At 44.9% G+C, this 19,389-nt stretch overlaps 1 protein-coding gene across 1 annotated transcript; it reads left to right on the top strand.

Moving 5' to 3' along the window:
• Positions 1-858: 858 nt before the first annotated feature.
• ptchd1 (patched domain containing 1) lies at positions 859-17,551 on the top strand. Its single transcript, XM_066699018.1, has 3 exons — positions 859-2,737; positions 8,049-8,709; positions 14,761-17,551. Exons 1-3 carry the CDS (start codon positions 2,309-2,311, stop codon positions 16,407-16,409), a joined length of 2,739 nt encoding a protein of 912 aa, XP_066555115.1. The 5' UTR covers positions 859-2,308; the 3' UTR covers positions 16,410-17,551.
• Positions 17,552-19,389: the final 1,838 nt, after the last annotated feature.

The following is a 19,389-nucleotide window of genomic DNA, read 5'->3' as shown; positions in this document are numbered from 1 at the left end:
AGAAATGGCCGAATATCAACTACATGTGACTTCTAATACAAACACAAACTTTGAATTAATGAAAAATCATTTGAAAAAACACAAAAAGCAACAAAACGTCGATCGCAGTAAAATATCAAAATTAATATTATTCATATTAATAATATTAGTATTTATAATAAATATGATTACGCAATATCTATCTATCTATCTATCTATCTATCTATCTATCTATCTATCTATCTATATCTATATATATATATATATATATATATATATATATATATATAACACTCTCTCTCCGCGGTCACTGGACAATATGAATGAACCCATGCCTATTCTCCTACAATTGTAAGAATACAAGACTGCTATAGCAGCAGCTTTAAATTCTCTCTCTCTCTTTCTCTCTCTCTCTCACACACACAAACTCTCTCACACATACACTCTCTCTCTTTCTCGCTCTCTCTTCCTCTCTCTGCCTTTTTGTCTCTAAGTGTAAGCCTCTCGATTTATTCGCCTATCGTTAAACGTCCAATCAGGAGATATCTTATCCTGGCTCCCAATCTCAGCCATCAGTAGGGTGGCTAATGTTGCACACGGGAGAGACGGGGAGAGAAACTGCGTGTCTCCGTGACGCGGCGTGGACAGACCCGGCGCCGGGGTTTCCGCTGGCAGTGAATCAGCACACGCCACTCCTCGGGGCTGCAGTGTGCAGTTAGAGAGCTTTATTTTTCACCATTCAAAAAAGTGAGCCTTTGTTTTCAGCCCACGATTGGCTTCAAATTGATCGCGCAAACTGTGCAGTGTGTGCTCTTAGCTGAGGGGGGGGGGGGGGGGGGGTGTTTGCGTGTATGTGTAAGTGTGTGTGAGAGAGAGAGATCTGCTGCAAGCTCTTATTCTCCCTCTTTCTCGAGCAACAGCCGTCGGATGAGGTCCGAAGGAAGGGATTTCCCGGTATTTTCAAAGAAATGCACTGTGTGTTTTGGGCACTGATGGGAGAAACTTCTCCGAGTGACGCCGAGGATCTCACCGATTCACTCCTGAGCTGCAATGGACCGGCAGGCCGGCTGATATTCGTCACAGTGGATGGGATCCACCTGTGCACAAACTGACCGGCTCGGAGACTGATCCAAAGTGGGGATGAATCGCTCCCAGTTGCGCATCTCACTGTTTGCCTGGCAATGATGCACAGGAGGGAAGAAAAGGCTGCATCCTCCATCAACGAAACCGCGCTGCTGGAATAGCATTTTCCACTACCAGCTTCACATGGGGGGGACATGAGGAGCATATAGAACAAATGAAATACACAAAGTTGTATTTATGCATTGATCCGTATGAAGCCACGGAACGCAGATTGAATGCAGTTAGTCACCAAAACACACCAGCCATGCATTGACGATGTCTGCAACCGTCCTGTTTGGGTTTTGTATTTATTTATGTATGTCTTTATTTTTAGGGGTTTAACGCATGCATGGACCGTTTGGAAAAGGCAGGTTTGTAGCTGACGGATTGTGCGAGTGTCGAGAGAAATGAACGAGCAGGGCTTCACCTAGAGTCGGATGAGGATTGTGTCTGTGGACATGTTCGAGCTCGGTTCCGATATGACATAGCAAGACATCTGCAGCGACATGACTGCTCAACATTAAGCCTTCTCTTACAATCGGACGAGATATCTGCTTGCAGAGTGGCGACGCATTGTTTATGGGGCCAGTGTTGCGTTATGTTTGCAGGCTAGTTGCATTTGCTATCACTAGCCACATCCCAGTAAGAGACGCATGCCATTGTCCGGCCACACAGAGGCACTTTGCAGTCTTTTTTTATATTTTGTATTATTATTTTTCGTAGGTTCTGGCGTTATTCTGCTTGTGACCACAACAGCGTCCCCCGCCCCCCTAAATAAATCTCTGCCACAAGTCTATAGCAACCTGTCCGAATCCCCCACTTAGAGGCTTAGTAAGTGTGTTGGAACTGGGGGAGGATAAACGCCCTTAGGATCAGAGCACCATCACTATAATCGACAGACATGCATTCAGGAAATACGAATGGGGATAAAATGGAGCGAGAACACAAAAACCAAACCGTGTGGCCATGAGCATATTTTGATACAGTCTACCTTTGTTTGCTGTATTTATTGGTTTGTTAGTTTGCTGTAATTCAGACGACCTTTCGGCGTCAATATGCAGAGAATGAACAGAGAAGCAACAGTGCTGAGAAAGTGGATGCGCCTCAACAGGAGGAACTTGGATCAGATCGTGTGTGCCCCCCCAGCCGCTTTGCCCTGTGTCCCCCTTTCCAATTAGATATTATTTACCTGCGGTCGTGGCCCCCGATGGTCTTGCCCTGGCCCAGGGAGAGGCTCGGATCCTGCGGACTGTTCCTCGCCCTCCCGGTCTGTCTCTTCTCTAGCATGTTGCGGCAGGTTTTGCACGGAGGACTGAGGACGTCTTTCTCCAAACTCGGCCACTTTGTCGCCAACCACCCGGTGTTCTTCGCCTCCGCCCCCGTCCTCGTCTCCATCCTGCTGGGAGCCAGCTTCAGCCGGTACCGGGTCGAGGAGAACGTGGAGTACCTGTTGGCCCCCAAACACAGCCTGGCAAAAATCGAGGGCAACCTGGTGGACAGCCTGTTTCCCGTAAACAGATCCAAACACACGCTGTACTCGGATCTGCAGACCCCCGGGAGGTACGGCCGGGTGATTATCACCTCCTCCGGGAGAGGGAACATGCTGGATCAGCACCACATTGACCTCATCCTCAAGGTATGAGTGGTATAGTGGGGTTGAGGAGAAGGTGTGGGGTGAGACGGGCGGGCAGGCGGGCAAGCAAGCGGGCTGGTGGGCAGGCTGGTGTGTGGAGGAATGTGGAGGATCAGTAACACCTGTATTGGTTGCCGAGCAGAACAGAAGCAGCAGCTCTGACATCCACTCTGCCTGTCTGTCTGTCTTGGGCACTGTGTTTGCTTCATTGGTTGGGTGTGCCCTCTTCACCAATATATATATATATATATATATATATATATATATATATATATATATATATATATATAATTTTTTGTTTTTTTAAAGGAGTTAGAGAGGAGAGGGAGATTTGACATCAAAGACTCAGTTGGAAAATCAACTGAAAACGGAACCATGCAAATGTCAAAATGTCACACACACTGCTGTCTTATCAGCTTTTAAAATGTCCCAGTGTGTGTTTCTACATGCGTGTGTGTATGCTTTAGTTCTAGCTTTATAAGGCTCACGTATTTTACTTAATCTCTCTATAAACAGTTTACATGCCTTTTTTGTTGATTTGCGATTTTATTGGAACAATCAGGGGACTAAAACACGAAGTGAATCCAGTTAACTGCAATGAAGGGACCAAATGAATGATTAAATAAATAAATATCTCCCACAATGTAAATTTTATAGGTATTATCAGTATGCACAGGCCATCTTACCCCACTTGTATTAAATGGACATAATAAACCACAGATAAAATGAGCAAAAACACCCTGCAGCTACAAAATACATTATAATCCCAAGAATTATTTGGTTTCATACTAAAGTATAATTTTAATTTCGTGAATAACAGTAAACTCGATATATGTGGCCGCTGTTAAATTGAGAAGTGAATCATATTAATATGGTTATGTTTATTATTGTAAAAAGAAAACACAATATCTATTTTATAGTTGTTTTTAAGACAAAGAGAACAGTGTATTTATTGTATTATCTACCTTTAAAGTGAAGTAATGTCATTATCTCAAAATAGTTATCAAACATTATAGTGTGCATTTGCCACAATTGTATGCATTATTATAAAGTAATTACAAACCCAGATTGTTTATCTTAGACATAACTGGCCTGCTCTAAATACAGGCAAGAAACTCTTCCTCAGGACAGATTATTGGAGCTCCCTGTTGCTCACACATATCCCACAGGAGAGCAGCGTCAGGTACCTTGAACCCTTTCATGTAATATTCAATCACAGCAGGAGCAACATTTTAAAATCTCTGTGCCGGAACTGTATTGTAAATATGTTTTAACACTAATGGTTGCAATAAAGGGATTTTGTTATAGTAAGTAGATTTTAATTACGCAGCTCACTGGGGAACTGTGACAGGCCCGTGGAAGTCTTCCAGAGGGACACTTAGGCCGGCTGCCGGCTCCGTCTCACTCTGGCGCTGTCAGGAATGGTGCAATTACTGCACACCTGGGTACAGTTGATTATATCTCTGTCTGAAGGTCTGGGGTTAGAGTCCGCGGGCATTGTCACTCAGGTCCATGAGCACATTTTGTAGTGCCTGCACTGGCAGTCACCCCAGGAAATGTAGTCGAGGGGGACGGTTGCCATAGGAAGTCTCAGTGATACAAATTAACGGAAGCGTTGCCAATCTGGAGTCCCGGCTCTTTCTGCCAATTACACTGCTGCCCTTGGGTATTTATCATCAGGTGTAATATGAAATGCTTTTCCTTTTACAAATCAGTCTGCCCTTTACATGTCAGTGAAGCCTCTGACAGTACAAGACTGTGAAGCCAGGGGATCCTTTTAAGTTTTCACATTAGTGCAACAGCAAAATATGGGGAAGTGTGTGTCAGACAGGAATTGTTGCAAACCACCGTTTGCTTTAGATCTTCAGAGAGAGAGAGAGAGAGAGAGAGAGAGAGAGAGAGAGAGAGAGAAAAAGAGAGAATCTGTATTTCTCTTCCTCACAGGAATGACAGTACGGTGTTTGTGTGAGGTGCTGCTTCAAAGGCATAGTCTCTGTTACCACCTTTGTTGTTGTTTTGAATTGGAAAGTGTTCTTGTCATGTGCGTCTGTAACTTACAGACAGGACCTACACTTGAAAATGTGATAAAACAGTCAAGTACAAAAATATATCTATTAAAAGGAGACCTAGCATACAGAGCTGTGATTAACGCACAGATAAGTTCCCACAACTGCATGTAAAAGGAAAAGAGGAAAGAGGGTGTTCTTTGATTTACATCAAATTACAGTAACGGATTAGTGCATTAAAGAGTTATACTTGTAAAGGGTAAGGATCGTTTCAAAAACAATTACATGAGACAGAATGGAGTAGATTAAAGTAAGGCCAAAATAATTATCTCCATCATTCTAAACCGAAGAAATTACAATTATATGAAATATGACTTATGGGAAATCTGTCTTTCAGGCCATATCTCAGTGCAGTACTCTCCCTCTCTGGTAATATGTATGTGTAGTTGCTGAAACTGCACAATTTCAAATCTAAAATGTGCAGAAATCCTGAAGTAATTCTTCACTTCTGCAATCTCCTAAGGCATTCAGACAGTTTCATAGAATCAATGTCACAACGTTCACTACTGGCTGCAGATTCTACTGCCTAGTTTTTGTGTATCCGTGCACCCAACTTTCATGAGAAACGCACTTAGTTTTCTATGCCTTTCAGGAGAAGAAAATGGAGCAGACAGATGTTTCTGTCATTTGATAACATTTTCTAATCCATAAAACCACAACAGACCAGATAAGAAGAGAGGAAGTAATACCATTCTGTCTAACTAAACTACAGGTGGACATGCAGAGAGACACCTCCTTCTCTTTCCAGGCAGTGTCTGTGGAGGTATTGACTGAGAGTACAGTGCACACCCATGACTCTAGGGGATCGCTGTGCACCTAAACACTGGCCAATGAGGTCCTGTTTCTATCAATGGTCTGAAACTCCAGAATCCTCCCACTGTTTATGGCTACTGAGCTACTGACCTCACTGGGACAACATCTTAGTCTCATCCATGGCCATAACCTAAAGGGGATCTGTTTTCCCAATTAAAATCAGAATATAAATACCGTAAAACTTAAATTAAACGCGTTTATTCCAAATAACTGCAAGAAGCCCTCGCGTCAACTGGAGACCGGCCATTGTAGGAGACCAGCGTTTGTATTAAACATTCATAAATAAAAAGACATTGTGAACTCATGCAGGGTAAGAAAAAGTGATAAATAAATTAATAAAAACACAAGTGACGGTGTTTTGTTAAATTAATCTACGGTATATATATTTACTGAAAACAAGAAAGACGCATAACCGGACGTTTATTAGAGACCGGCATTTGTTTACATGATTATGCACATCAACCCGGCGACTATTGGAGACCGGCTGCTATTTGAGACCCGGCGAGTATTGTAAGTTTTACAGTATATTCACCGATCAGCCATAACATTATGACCACTGACAGGTGACGTGAATAACACTGATAATCTCGTTATCATGGCACCTGTCAGTGGGTGGGATATATTAAGCAGCAAGTGAACATTTTGTCCTCAAAGTTGATGTGTTAGAAGCAGGAAAAATGGGCAAGCGTAAGGATCTGAGCAACTTTGACAAGGGCCACATTGTGATGGCTAGACGACTGGGTCAGAGCATCTCTAAAACTGCAGCTCTTGTGGGGTGTTCCCGGTCTGCAGTGGTCAGTACCTATCAAAAGTGGTCCAAGGAAGGAAAAGCGGTGAACCGGCGACGGGGTCATGGGTGGCCAAGGTTCATTGATGCACGTGGGGAGTGAAGGCTGGCCTGTGTGGTCCGATCCAACAGACGAGCTACTTAATGCTGGTTCTGATAGAAAGGTGTCAGAACACACAGTGCATCGCAGTTTGTTGCGTATGGGGCTGCGTAGCTGCAGACAAGTCAGGGTGCCCATGCTGACCCCTGTCCACTGCCGAATGCGCCTACAATGGGCACGCGGGCATCAGAACTGGACTACGGAGCAATGGAAGAAGGTGGCCTGGTCTGATGAATCACGAGTTCAAGGTGTTGACTTGGCCTCCAAATTCCCCAGATCTCAATCCAATCGAGCATCTGTGGGATGTGCTGGACAAACAAGTCCGATCCATGGAGGCCCCACCTCGCAACTTACAGGACTTAAAGGATCTGCTGCTAACGTCTTGGTGCCAGATACCACAGCACACCTTCAGAGGTCTAGTGGAGTCCATGCCTCGACGGGTCAGGGCTGTTTTGGGACCAATGTTTTGGGACCAATATTAGGCAGGTGGTCATAATGTTATGGTTGTTACCTGCCGCTCAGAGTTCATGCACATGTCGCATTTCTTGTGAATCAGTGAACTATAGCATGTAATGTACATGTTGCAAAAGAATGTGTGCACATGTATATAAATACTTTCCCTGTGATCCTCAGGGATTCCTCCCACACACCGTCTCCTGATATAGAACAGGGCCGACCTGATAACACATGCCTTTGTGGTTCCTGTGTTCATGGCATAATTGCTCATTTAATCTTGCTGGTTTGTCACTGAAAAACTGACTGTAACCCTGGTGGTGCGATGACATGAACGCCTGCTGAGTGTCAGAGGTGGGGGCACTGGCCACCACCGCTCTGTTCTTCCCATCACCAGGAACGTTTCAATTAAAAAAGCGCATCACTTTGACTTAATGATGGAAGAGAGAGAGAGTGTAGGAGGAGAGGGTGAGAGAAACGAGGACACCTTCAGAGGTCTAGTGGAGTCCATGCCTTGATGGATCAGGGCTGTTTTGGCGGCAAAAGGGGGACCTACACAATAGTAGGCCGGGGGTCATAATGTTATGGCTGATCGGTGTATATCACATGTAACGAACTGAAGAGCTGTAATGAGAGTTTGACTAAAGGTTTCACTTATATAACCGCAATAAAATGTCTTGTTACATAATTTCTGTCGGGTGTGCCTACAGGTACACAGCACATGTGTGTTCTAGTCAGGGGCCCATAAAGAGCCACTCATGTTCGTTTGCTGTAAAGGGGTTCAGGACATCGTTACGTCCCTAGAAATGGAGCCCCACCATGTTCCAATGGAAAAACAAACATAGCAGTATGGGGCAGCTGACATAGATGCACATGCACACAGGACAGTGCCACCATGTTCACAGTGTCGGGGTGGGGTTCAGAACCACTGTGTTCACTGGTTTGGGGCAGGGTTCAGTACCACCGTGTTTTTGCTGTGTCAGGGTAGGGTAGGGGTAGGGTGGGTGAGGGTCTTCAGTTTTCCTTGTTTAAATGGCAAGCCATTTAGTATAAATCCTATTTTAATCCCTGACGTGTTTCCTCCTCCTTTCCCAGCTACACAGCCTGGTGACCAAGATTCAGGTGCACATGCTTGGCATCAACTACACCTTCGCCCACATGTGCATCCTAGATGACAACAAGAGCTGCATCGTGGACGACATCCTGCAGGTGCTGGAGGAACTGAAGGGGGCGCGGCTAGCCAACCGCACAGGCTTCGCCATCCGATACCCGATCACCTACTTGAGGGACGGCCGCGAAGTCTACATCGGCCACCAGCTGGGGGGGGTGCAGCCGCCGGGGAAGGAGCGAGTGAAGTTTGCGGAGGCAGTGCAGCTCACTTACTACCTGCAGGCCGTCAACTCCCTGAACGACGTGGTGGCGGCCAAGTGGGAGGCCAAATTCTGCGAGACAGTGGAGGGCTTCCAGGAGGAGAACAGCGAGCTCAGGGTGTTCCCCTTCACCTCATCCTCGCTGCAGAGGGACTTTCAGAAGACCAGCAAGGTGTCCGAGCGGCCACTCCTCACCAGCCTCTCGCTGTGCGTCTCGCTGGCGGTGCTCTTCTGCTCCATGCGGGACTGCGTGCGCACCAAACCCTGGCTGGGCCTGCTGGCCGTGGTCACCATGAGTCTAGCCACCCTCACCTCCGCCGGCATCGTCAACCTGACCGGCGGGAAGTACAATTCCACCTTCCTGGGCATCCCCTTCATTGTTCTAGGTAAGGGACTCTGGAGACTCTGTCGTGTATCTGTTCATGTTTGTTTCTCTTGTTAAATCTCACACACAATCAGGTTTTTAGTTTGCCTTGCTGCAAAGACGGAATTGTATCTTATTTTTCAAATGAAGGAAATAATAGGATCCCTCAGAGTTCAGATAAACATGCTTGGTCTTTTGAGATTTATACGTATCTGGAAAAATGCAAAATGCTGAAATACAATCGATAGTTTGTCTTGCTCAGAACAAGTCTGCAGTGCTCAGCAGGACCCGTATCAGGAGCGCTGTGATGAGCGCAGACAAACTTTCTCATCAGATGCTTCAGGGAATAATACCAGTGGTGAAGCACACTCATATAAAAACAAAATAATAACAATTCATACAAATAGATTTGCTGCCACCCGAGATGCAAATTTTCTTCATATCTGTGCAGAATAGGGCCCGATTTCTGCTGAGATTCCTGTGTAAATTACTAAATTGTTGGGTGGAAACTCATTAATTCGTCTGATTGGGCACGGAGCCAACATGCAATAATTGCCTGTAAGAACGCATTCTCATTTCAGTGGCACACAAAAGAAATAGCAACCTCTGGCCCTCATTAAAGGCCTGCAGACACCGAGCACCCGTCATTTCATCAGGTTTCTCTCAGTGTTTTTTAAAAAGTGCTGTACTGTAATTACAGTATTAGAACTGTCGAGCAGCTCAATGGTTCTTATCTCCCACATGATGAGCGCTTTATTTGAAAAATTAATTCCATTACCCAGACATTAGCCTACAAATGGCTTTGCATTATAGTATACAAATTGTGATAGTAGAGATAAGGATGCCTCTGGAAATCTAATTGCTTAAATGAATAGTACATTTACAGAGACGCGGTGTGGAAAATTCTGCAAGGAATGCACAGGAGTGGAGGCACACATGACGTACACTGCGATCCATGCAGTAGGTCACGTGGTGTGGGGTTTACGTGAACATGCAGGTGCTACAGTGTTGGAGAATAGGCATGTGCGTACATATTCCTGGCGTGCAACAACAATCAGGTGTGAGATTTTTCCTTACAAATATGACAAACACTGAGCACGCAATGGAGCAGTCACGAACTCCTGTTCCCGGAAGCCTGGCCTAGTGCACGACACAGGGCAGAAATCCAATATCCATACAGCTGCAGTGTAAGTGCTGAGGAAAGACTGGCTGATACTACAGTTTTGGAAGAGCGCTCATTTTTCGTTGGCATGGCTGTGTATATAGCGTGTTTTAGTGACTGCCATGGCTCTCCAGGTACGATACATTGAAACAAATGAGCCTTCTCACCTGGGGGGGCACAGCTCTCCTCTGCAGCAATACTTCCCGTGTCCTGGATGTAACAAAAAATACAAAACTGAAATATATTTACTTGACAGAAAAGCTGTGGAAATATTGCTGTAAACAGTGAGAGGAGATGGATGTGTTGCCACCTGCTGTGCAGATTCAGGGTAAATGAAAGACTCTGTACTCCTGCTCCCACACAGTAACATACGCCCCTGCTTACACACACACGCTCACACACACACACACAATAGCGAACACCCACACAGCCTTGAAATACACAGCCTCAGCACTGACTTGACAACACACACACTGACATTGTGTGGCTGTGTGGCTGACATTTTCTTAAGCTCTCTGTGGCCCAGATCTGCCTGAGCTTCACAGTCCCATGAAACCTCCATTCTTAACACCAGTTCTCCGGTGAGGAATGCCAAAGCAACCACACTGCACAACCCAAAGACCCCGTGATGAATCAGATTTGGTACAATTGGTTGTTGCTGTTGCTGTGGTTGGTGTGCTTGCTTTATGGCTGTAGAAATGCAGGTCTGTATGCTGGGTTCAAAGTGCAGAAAAAACACACACTATAATATATTTGTCCCCTGCATCACTTACCAATGTAAAGTAGATGTTTTTGACAGCCACAAATATATATACAGTATATATTTCTTTAAAGTAATAAACCGCTGTAAGCCAGACAGTCGTGATTGTGTTCAAGACCATCTTGAATGTTAAGTACCTTTAGCTTTGCTCCCAAACCCATTTAATCCGGATCATTAACTTCCAAATGACTGAAAGTCAGCCACATGCTATTGTTTAACCCTGTGGTGGACATGCTTTATATCAGGGGCTCTGAGGGGGATTCCTGTGAGTTGGACTGTCGTTCCAGCCCACCTCACTGTTACTGAATTGGTCCGGCTGTATGTAATAATTCTGTACAGGCTGCAAATGATGTTACAGTTATCAAAACAATCGTTTACGCCATCCACTGCAAAGAACTGTAAAACAATATTACATACGTGTCATAGAGATAAAATCTGGGTGTCAGGTAATGGAAAGCTCCAGTAATTAATCACAGGAACCAGAAGAGTCTGGCCCTTCAGTAACTGAATCTGAGACCCCTTATTCTCTGCATCCAGATAAGGAGAGGAACATTTCAGAACAGAAACTCGCATTTTGTTTTATACAGACTGCTTTCCTTTTTTCTTTTTTCTTTTTAAAATATAATTATTTAAATAACCCAAATAATCCCTTTGAAGTTTCTCTGGGGTGGGTTGGATTGATCAGCTCACTGCGAAAAGCATCTATGCTAAATCTGTCCATTTCCCCTCTGTGCCATCTTTCCTCGTCAGTTTTTTTAAACCGTTAAATCCACCAGGTAATAATAAAGCTGCGGGTTTCAGAATTAATTTGGATGTCACCCACCAACCACTGCCCAGTGTTATGTACTGTATGTATACATTAATGGGTTTCTCTATGCTCAGAGAGGACTGCTCTCTTTCTAGCTGTAGAGCCTTCTATATTTTCCTAAAGCAGTGTCTCATTGCCCTCTCTAAAGCTATACTGCAGAGGCTATCCCATGCAGAGGGGAAATTCCCCAGCCAGGCATCATCAGACTAAAGATTGTATTCCTGCCAAACACCCCCCCCCCCCCACACCCCCATTCCCGGCCATGCCTTTGCATTGCGTCAGGTTTCATATGTACTGTAAAATCCTTTGCCTTTTTTCAGCCAGATACAGTGCAGGCGATGCAAGATTGATGCAATGCTAAATAATCAAGTGCGCCAGGGCCCTGAGAAGTGTGTACAGTATGTTTGTTTTCGCTCAGCATATAATGACAAACGCAGCGCCTGCATGCATGGGTAGCCTTGCAACGCTTGGTGTGAGAAAAGCCGTAGCGAATGATGCCACAGGAATTGCCTCTTCCCTCTGCAGTCCCGGTGTCCTGCTGTGTTTTTACTGAAGGAGGAGAGAGTCGGGTTGCTTACTGGGGTCAGTGTCTTGCGGACAGTGGTTTATATTTCACTTTAAATCGCCCAGACGACAAGGTGGCAAAGCATTACTCTGTAAATTAATCCAAAGCCCAGAGCAAAAAGGAGGGCTATTTTGCTTTATTATTTGTGTTACCAATTGATGTGCGTCTATTTCTGATATAAGCCAAGGCCCAGGGGGTTTGAACACTGAGCTTTTAAGATAGTGTTTTATGGTTCTTCTTCTCCATTTTTTTTTTTTTTGTCCCATATCATATCTTTCTTCTTTATTAAATCTCCTCGCTCTGTAATTTAAAAGGTACAGCCACTACATGGCTGTGTTTCATTTCTGAAGCAGGTTATTAATCCATGTTCAGGGCGGCAGGGTCCATAGCTCACAGGCCCGGCATTGAGTGTTGAGCCGAACTGGTCCTGTGAAAGTGGTGAGGAGCAGGCCGCTGCCCGAGGCGTGGGGTTCTGGCAGTCTGTGCACCGTGATGAGCCTTCCTGCCACTCAATCTCTTTTTGATGAGTTATATAACATGGACCAACTATTGATGGTATGTGTTGCACTCTATGGTGCTTACACATGTGTGCACTAGGATTTATTTGTGTTGCTGTTGTAAAGTCTCTAGTCTCTCAGATCATCTTTGAAAACTGCACAGCCCTGGCCCGTTATGTCTGCCTCTACAGCTAGTGTCCTCCCTGCAGACACAGAGAGCAGAGAGACCCCACCCAGCTCCTCTCTGCCCCAGAACCCCCAGGTAACCTCCTAAGAGCCGCCAGGGAGAGCGTGTGCAGCATGACTTGGATACTGTCATATTACATTTGTCTCTAATTGGAATTAAGGCCGAGTCCGGAAAACTATCTGGTCTCTTTTAATCAATTAATATGTATATCTGGTTTCCTCCTGCCTGAAATTCAACCCATGCTTCCAGACTGCAGACTGTCTGGTGTAAATAACTGCTTTTAAAACTAAAAGCACTTGTCTTAGTTAATCTATTATAGACTGCTGTCCTGGCTGGCAACGTATCTAATCTTAAAATGCTTTATGACCCACTTAGTAGTCCTGATGTACTCTTGTATTGTACAGAGCATAGTGTCAGCTTGTATTTCCGTATCTGAGTACAGGAATGTGCGTGCTTTGTTTATTATTGAACTCCAGAGCTACCTGTTGAATTGTATTAACAAAAAGATACAAAATAAAGGTTGAGACTTCAGAACAGCATGCATGTTTGTTTGCGGTTCAAAATGATGTTCTTGCAATCACACTGAAACAGGCAAAATGCGCTTGGCCATAAAACAAAACAAGAAGAAAGAAACATCTAAAACCTTTTCACTTGACTCTTGTTAATGTATCTTAGAGCTTCTTCCAAAATGTTCATTCAATGATTCAAGTGTCCAACCGCCCACAAAGATGAGCATGGTTTTGGAAACTAAAATGCTGTATATGGAAGCTTGGCAGAGGTTCCCCACAGCATTCGCCTCCAGGCATTTAAAACCTCCTATAGGAAAGATAAGATCAGTCTGCATGATTATAAAAATAAGTAAATAAATAAAAAATGCATGGAGGAACCGTTGCAGATTAGAAGTGTGTTCAAAATGTTCAAAGTTATTCTTTTATTTGTTTTTTAAGATACATCTACAAATGAATAACATGAAAATCATATGGAATATGACAAGAGTGGTGAAGCTTTATGAAGCAGCCCTGGGCGACAGCTGACAGGACTTTGCTGTCTGTTATTCCCAGTAACTGCATGCAGTTTTAAACACCCAACTCTTACAACCAGTCCATCTCCCTGGGCCCTGGTATCTCAGAGAGACAGGCCACCGTGCTGCATCACAGGGTCTGAATACTCAAAAAGACAGACTGGCACTTGGTATTTGTTTCACGGACTGTCATAAAACAATGCCCCCCAACTCCCCTTCCCTGGATCCCCACTCCCCGAACCCACACCCAGCCATGTGTTTCTTTAAATTTCCAAGAAGGCACATCGAATCTCAAGACCGCTCCCCATCATGACCCACCCAGCTCTGCTCCTGAGTACTGGTATATCTTTATTATTGCTCCCAGAGCACTCTGTATGAAGTGACCTACAAACACAGGGTTTACAAGGCTCTGTAATTATATTATAAGATCGTATGTTACCTTACACACACAAACACACACACACACACACACACACACACACACACACACACACACACACACACTCGTAGAGACACAAACTGCTTTATCAATAACAAGTGCCTGGAGGGTTAAGATCCTGTCTTATCTACCTACCATGAACAATAAAAGTAATTTGTTCATATCTGCATTCGATTTCAAAAGTACTGGTTATAGCATGAAAGCATGCAGAACCACCTGACTCCACCTAAGGAGAACCTGACAAGCAGGAGTGGTTTATTGATGGTCTGCTAGTACTCTGTTAATATACACCATGTCATAGAGTGTTTATAAATCCAACTTGTGCCAATCTGAAGTGTCTCTAGGTTATTAACTGGATTAGCATCTTCCTATGATGTCAACCACATCATTAAATCATCTGTCTTTAGAACACACAATATCGTAATTAACAACATTTAAACAACAAAAACAACTAAAATATTTATTTATTTTTTGGCATTGAGGGGAAATGGTTAAAAACAAAAAGACATTCAAATTAAATAGCTGGTGCCTCATATTCTTTTACTTGTGGCCAGTTTAAATGAAGACGATGTACTGGCAGAATAATCCTGTTGAGTAGTAACGCTTGTCCAACTCTGTCTGCCCTCTCTGCCAGGCCATGGGCTGTACGGGACGTTTGAGATGCTGTCATCGTGGCGGCGGACGCGGGAGGACCAGCATGTGAAGGAGCGTGTAGCGGCAGTATTCGGCGACTGCGTGTTGCCCCTCACGGCAAGCACCGCCATGTACATGGTTACCTTCGGGATTGGGGCCAGCCCCTTCACCAACATCGAGGCTGTGCGCATCTTCTGCCGGAACACCTGCATCTCCGTCTTCTTCAACTACCTCTATATTCTCACCTTCTACGGCTCCAACCTGGTATTCACAGGCTACCTAGAGAACAACTACCAGCACAACATCTTCTGCAAGAAGGTGCCCAGGCCGGAGCTGCTGCAACAGAAGCCCATGTGGTACCGGTTTCTCATGTACACACAGTACAACGAGGAAGGGGCCGAGGCAACTGACATGAACGCCTATGAGAGCCACCTGCTGGTGTCCTTCATGAAGCGCTACTACTGCGACTGGATAACCAACACCTACGTCAAGCCCTTTGTCGTCCTCTTCTACCTTGTCTACATCTCCTTCGCCTTAATGGGCTACCTGCAGGTCAGCGAGGGCTCCGACCTCAGCAACGTGGTCGCCACGGAGACCAGCACCATCGCTTACACCACCGCCCAGCAGAAGTACTTCAGCAACTACAGCCCAGTCATCGGCTTCTACATCTACGAGTCCATCGAGTACTGGAATGCTAGCGTGCAGGAGGACGTGCTGGAGTACACCAAGGGTTTTGTCAGGATCTCCTGGTTTGAGAGCTACCTGAGTTTCCTGCGCAAGCTCAACATGACCACCGGTCTGCCCAAGAGGAACTTCACTGAGCTGCTGAGGAACGCCTTCCTCAAGCTGCCGCAGTTCTACCACTTCTCGGACGACATCATCTTCGGCAAGAGGTCGGGCGGCGAGGTGGACGTGGTGGCCTCCCGCATGTTCCTGGTTGCCAAGACGACTGAGAACAAGCGCGAGGAGATGTACATCCTGTTGGACACGCTGCGCAAGCTCTCACTGACCTCCAAGGTCAAGTTCATCATCTTTAATCCCTCTTTTGTCTACATGGACCGTTACGCCTCCTCAGTGGGCGCCCCACTGAAGAACTCCTGCATCAGTGCCCTCTTCCTCCTCTTCTTCTCCGCCTTCCTGGTGGCCGACTCACTCATCAATGTGTGGGTCACCCTGGTGGTGGCGTCCGTGGAGTTTGGGGTCATAGGGTTCATGACCCTGTGGAAGGTGGAGCTGGACTGCATCTCGGTGCTCTGCCTGATCTACGGGGTGAACTACACCATTGACAGCTGTGCCCCACTCATCTCCACCTTTGTGCTGGGCAGGGACTTCACCAGGACTAAGTGGGTGAAGATCACCCTGGAGCGCCACGGTGTCTCCATGCTCCAGAGCTACCTGTGCTACACAGTCAGCCTCCTCCCGCTGGCAGGCGTGCCTTCCAACCTCACCCGCACACTGTTCAGGTGCCTGTTTCTGACTGCCTTCATCACCTTCTTTCATTGCCTGGCCATCCTGCCCATCATGCTCACCTTCCTGCCCCCCTCCAAGAAGAAGAGGAAAGAGAAGAAATCTGCAGAGAGCCGCGAGGAGATTGAGTGTGTGGAGATGGTGGACAGCACGCGCGTGGTTGACCAAATCACCACTGTCTAAGGCAGGGATGGAGTGCGAGACAGACAGAGAAGGAGGACAGAGAGAAAGACAAGAAAGAATTTGTGCAGGGAAGCATCAGGATAAAAGAGTGTGCTTACCAGACAGCCCGAGTGGCAATGTTAAGATGTGCTTTGACTTGGGGGTGTCCCCAAGCACAGAGAAGGAGAGCATTAAAGCAGTCTGCAGTGCAGTGATAAAAGTAGCCTGAATGTTAAAGAAAGCTGTCACTGACAGTCTGATAGCCAGCAGTCTAGGCTGATAAAAGGTCACAGTAAACAGCAGAGTGAAACACCAGTAAAGATAAAAACGTGGGTTGTCCTAATTACTTGATTAATAAGTCAGCTGTCAGGGTTACTAACTTGGAAGCATGTGGGCTGACTGCTCTTCAGAGAGTTGGGGGCTGTTGATATAGCTATGACAGAAGTTCTGGGTAGGTTGCTCAGGTCAGCCCGTGATTTTGTCATTGCTTGTTTTTTTTTATTTTTTACGAAAGTGTAGCACCAGGCATCGCTTGCAAAAATGTCTGATCCCAGATTAAGATGGCAAAACAGCTGCAGATAATTACAGAGAGCGGTGGTGTTAGCGGATTGTGTGAAATGAGCAAGTTAGTGTTCCACTAGAGTGCGAGAGCCATCCTTACAAACGTAAACCCTTATTAGACTCACAGACACTACCAGCTGATAGCCTATAATAAGCTGTTTCACTTTTTAATGAGAACAACATTACCGTCGCACAAAAGAGCCGCAACTGACATCTTCCGACAGCTCCACACCATTCCCTGAAACCATTAGAGCTCCTTAATCCAATGGCTGGCCTGACTTTGTGACAGGACATTCATAGAAGGCATGGATTACAACATTATCCTCTCATGTCTCCTTAGTTTGCAGGACTATCTAGTGCTGAACTAGTTCAGGAATCTGGGGGAAAACTGGACAGTTTTGACAGTTTTAAATACCTTTTTTATAACAACAATTTAAATTGAAATTTCAGAATGAAACGCATGATGTCTTTGCAAGTATATTTCAGGGATGCCAAACAGAGAACGTGTTGCCTGTATTATGCCATAATTGTTTTATATTTTTGCTTTTTTCTCTTTTCTCCCCATGTTCTTAGTGCAGACGAAATTAAACATGTCAGAATGAGCAGACATAAACAAAGCACAGTTCTTGTCATAACATTTATTTATTTTAAAATTTTATTTATTTTTCTTGTTTACCAAAGTCCCCAGATAAGAAAAAGAGAAAATAAAAATATGAACACTGGATCCTGCAATATGGACACTTAGGTTACGCAAATTGTTCATCCTCTCCATAAAGGAAAGTGCTCCTGTTCCACCAAAATCTCACCATGACAGCTTCATTTATTGGTCAATAATCGCATAAAAGTAAAAGTAGAACACAACTCCTATTTTTATTTATTTTGGGCTACGGTCTGAAGATAGCTTAGCTATTATGCAAGGCCACAGCATGCCCACTAGTCTGTGTCAGCCTTCGTAACATCACCTGTACAAAAGATGCCTGCTATAACTTGCTATGAGAGATGAATAGACAAAACTTTTGAGAAGTTGCTGGAGGCATTGTATGATGCCTTGAAGCTATCTTTGGGAAATGATGGCTGGTTGACCCTGCCTGCACTGTTCAGAGAAATGCTGGTTTTTGTTTTCCCCCTGCCTAGTTCTCAATTATTTTCCAAAAAGACCCATGTCAGGTAATTCAATTTACCTTCAGTTAATGTAAGAAAGAGCACACAAGCCCGGTTTTTGTTTTCCTCAGCAAAGAACTGCATTTTGAAAATTAAACAGCAGGAGGCGAGATTTGTTGATATTCATGAGACAGTCAGCTATGAGATGAAGTGTCTGGTGTTGTTCCCCCCAGTTCATTTGTGTTTTGTGTTATTAGTGCAGGCCACACTCTGGCTGGTTTGTGCAGTGTGCACAGAGAGGGGGAAGAGTGGAGGAAATCGATACAAGATGACACCAGTGGCCCGGTCAGCTGACCCCCACGTTTCACAGACGAGATAATTCTTATTTGATCAATTCACCCTGTGGTGTTCTATAGATCGTAGCCGATCCGCAGTGCAGCCACACTCTGCGATTGCTTGGTGTACTATATATAAAAATTACAGCTGCTGTACATGGTGTCCAGGGGCCACGTATGCTGTGTAGGGGAACAACGAGCACATTACAAAACACGTCTTGAGGAATAAGTTAAAACTTGAAGACAGGCAATTCTTCCAAAATTTTACCAGTCCATGACAAGTTTGGTTTTGGTCCAAGAGTGAGAATTTACATCCACTTGAAATGGTGCCCAAAGATGTGGATCACAGCTATCAATGGTTTTGAAATACGCACATATCAATAGACATAGATATATGTAATATTTTGCTGTGTAAGTCTGGATTGCAATTTCCACATTAATCAAGTACTTCAAACCCCACAGGTCCACAACAGCCAACTCGTTTAATTTGACCATGCCAGTAAACACACACGTGTGCACACACACACACATAGATCTGGATGCAGTCTTCTGTCTTCACAGGGAGTGAGCTGTACTGAACCCTGGTAAGATCAATACCTTATTTCTTGGACGCAAAAATCTGTTAATAAAATTACCAAAAGCCTGCCAAAACACTTCAGAAGCCACAACAGGCTAAAGCCGGGCAGCATCAACGCTCAAACAACGACTCAGCGAGGACACCCAGCTGTCCCGCCAGGTCGGCCATCCATATGTAGTCCGAGAGTCTGAAAACACATTGGCAGTCAGTGTAGTTTCACGGCTCCTTCACTGTTACTGACTATATACACACATTGAATAGCATGGCATTGTGGGACACAGAGGAGGGCTGGATGGCCTGTTCTGCCCCAGAGGTATTGTGAGGCTTCAGACTGCTTCTGTCTGATCGTGGTTTTAGTGAAATGTTTCAGTAACGTTGCTTATTAAACTAATATATATATATATATATATATATATATATATATATA

Source organism: Amia ocellicauda, chromosome 3 (assembly GCF_036373705.1).
Source record: "Amia ocellicauda isolate fAmiCal2 chromosome 3, fAmiCal2.hap1, whole genome shotgun sequence".
Taxonomy (NCBI): Eukaryota; Metazoa; Chordata; class Actinopteri; order Amiiformes; family Amiidae; genus Amia; species Amia ocellicauda.
This window is presented reverse-complemented; position numbering and strand designations above follow the sequence as displayed.

Coding starts and splice junctions, on each gene's coding strand:
- ptchd1 (XM_066699018.1), top strand. CDS start 2,309: ATGGTCTTGCCCTGGCCCAGGGAGAGGCTCGGATCCTGCGGACTGTTC. Junction 2,738..8,048: donor ACATTGACCTCATCCTCAAG/GTATGAGTGGTA, acceptor CTCCTTTCCCAG/CTACACAGCCTGGTGACCAA. Junction 8,710..14,760: donor CATCCCCTTCATTGTTCTAG/GTAAGGGACTCT, acceptor CCTCTCTGCCAG/GCCATGGGCTGTACGGGACG.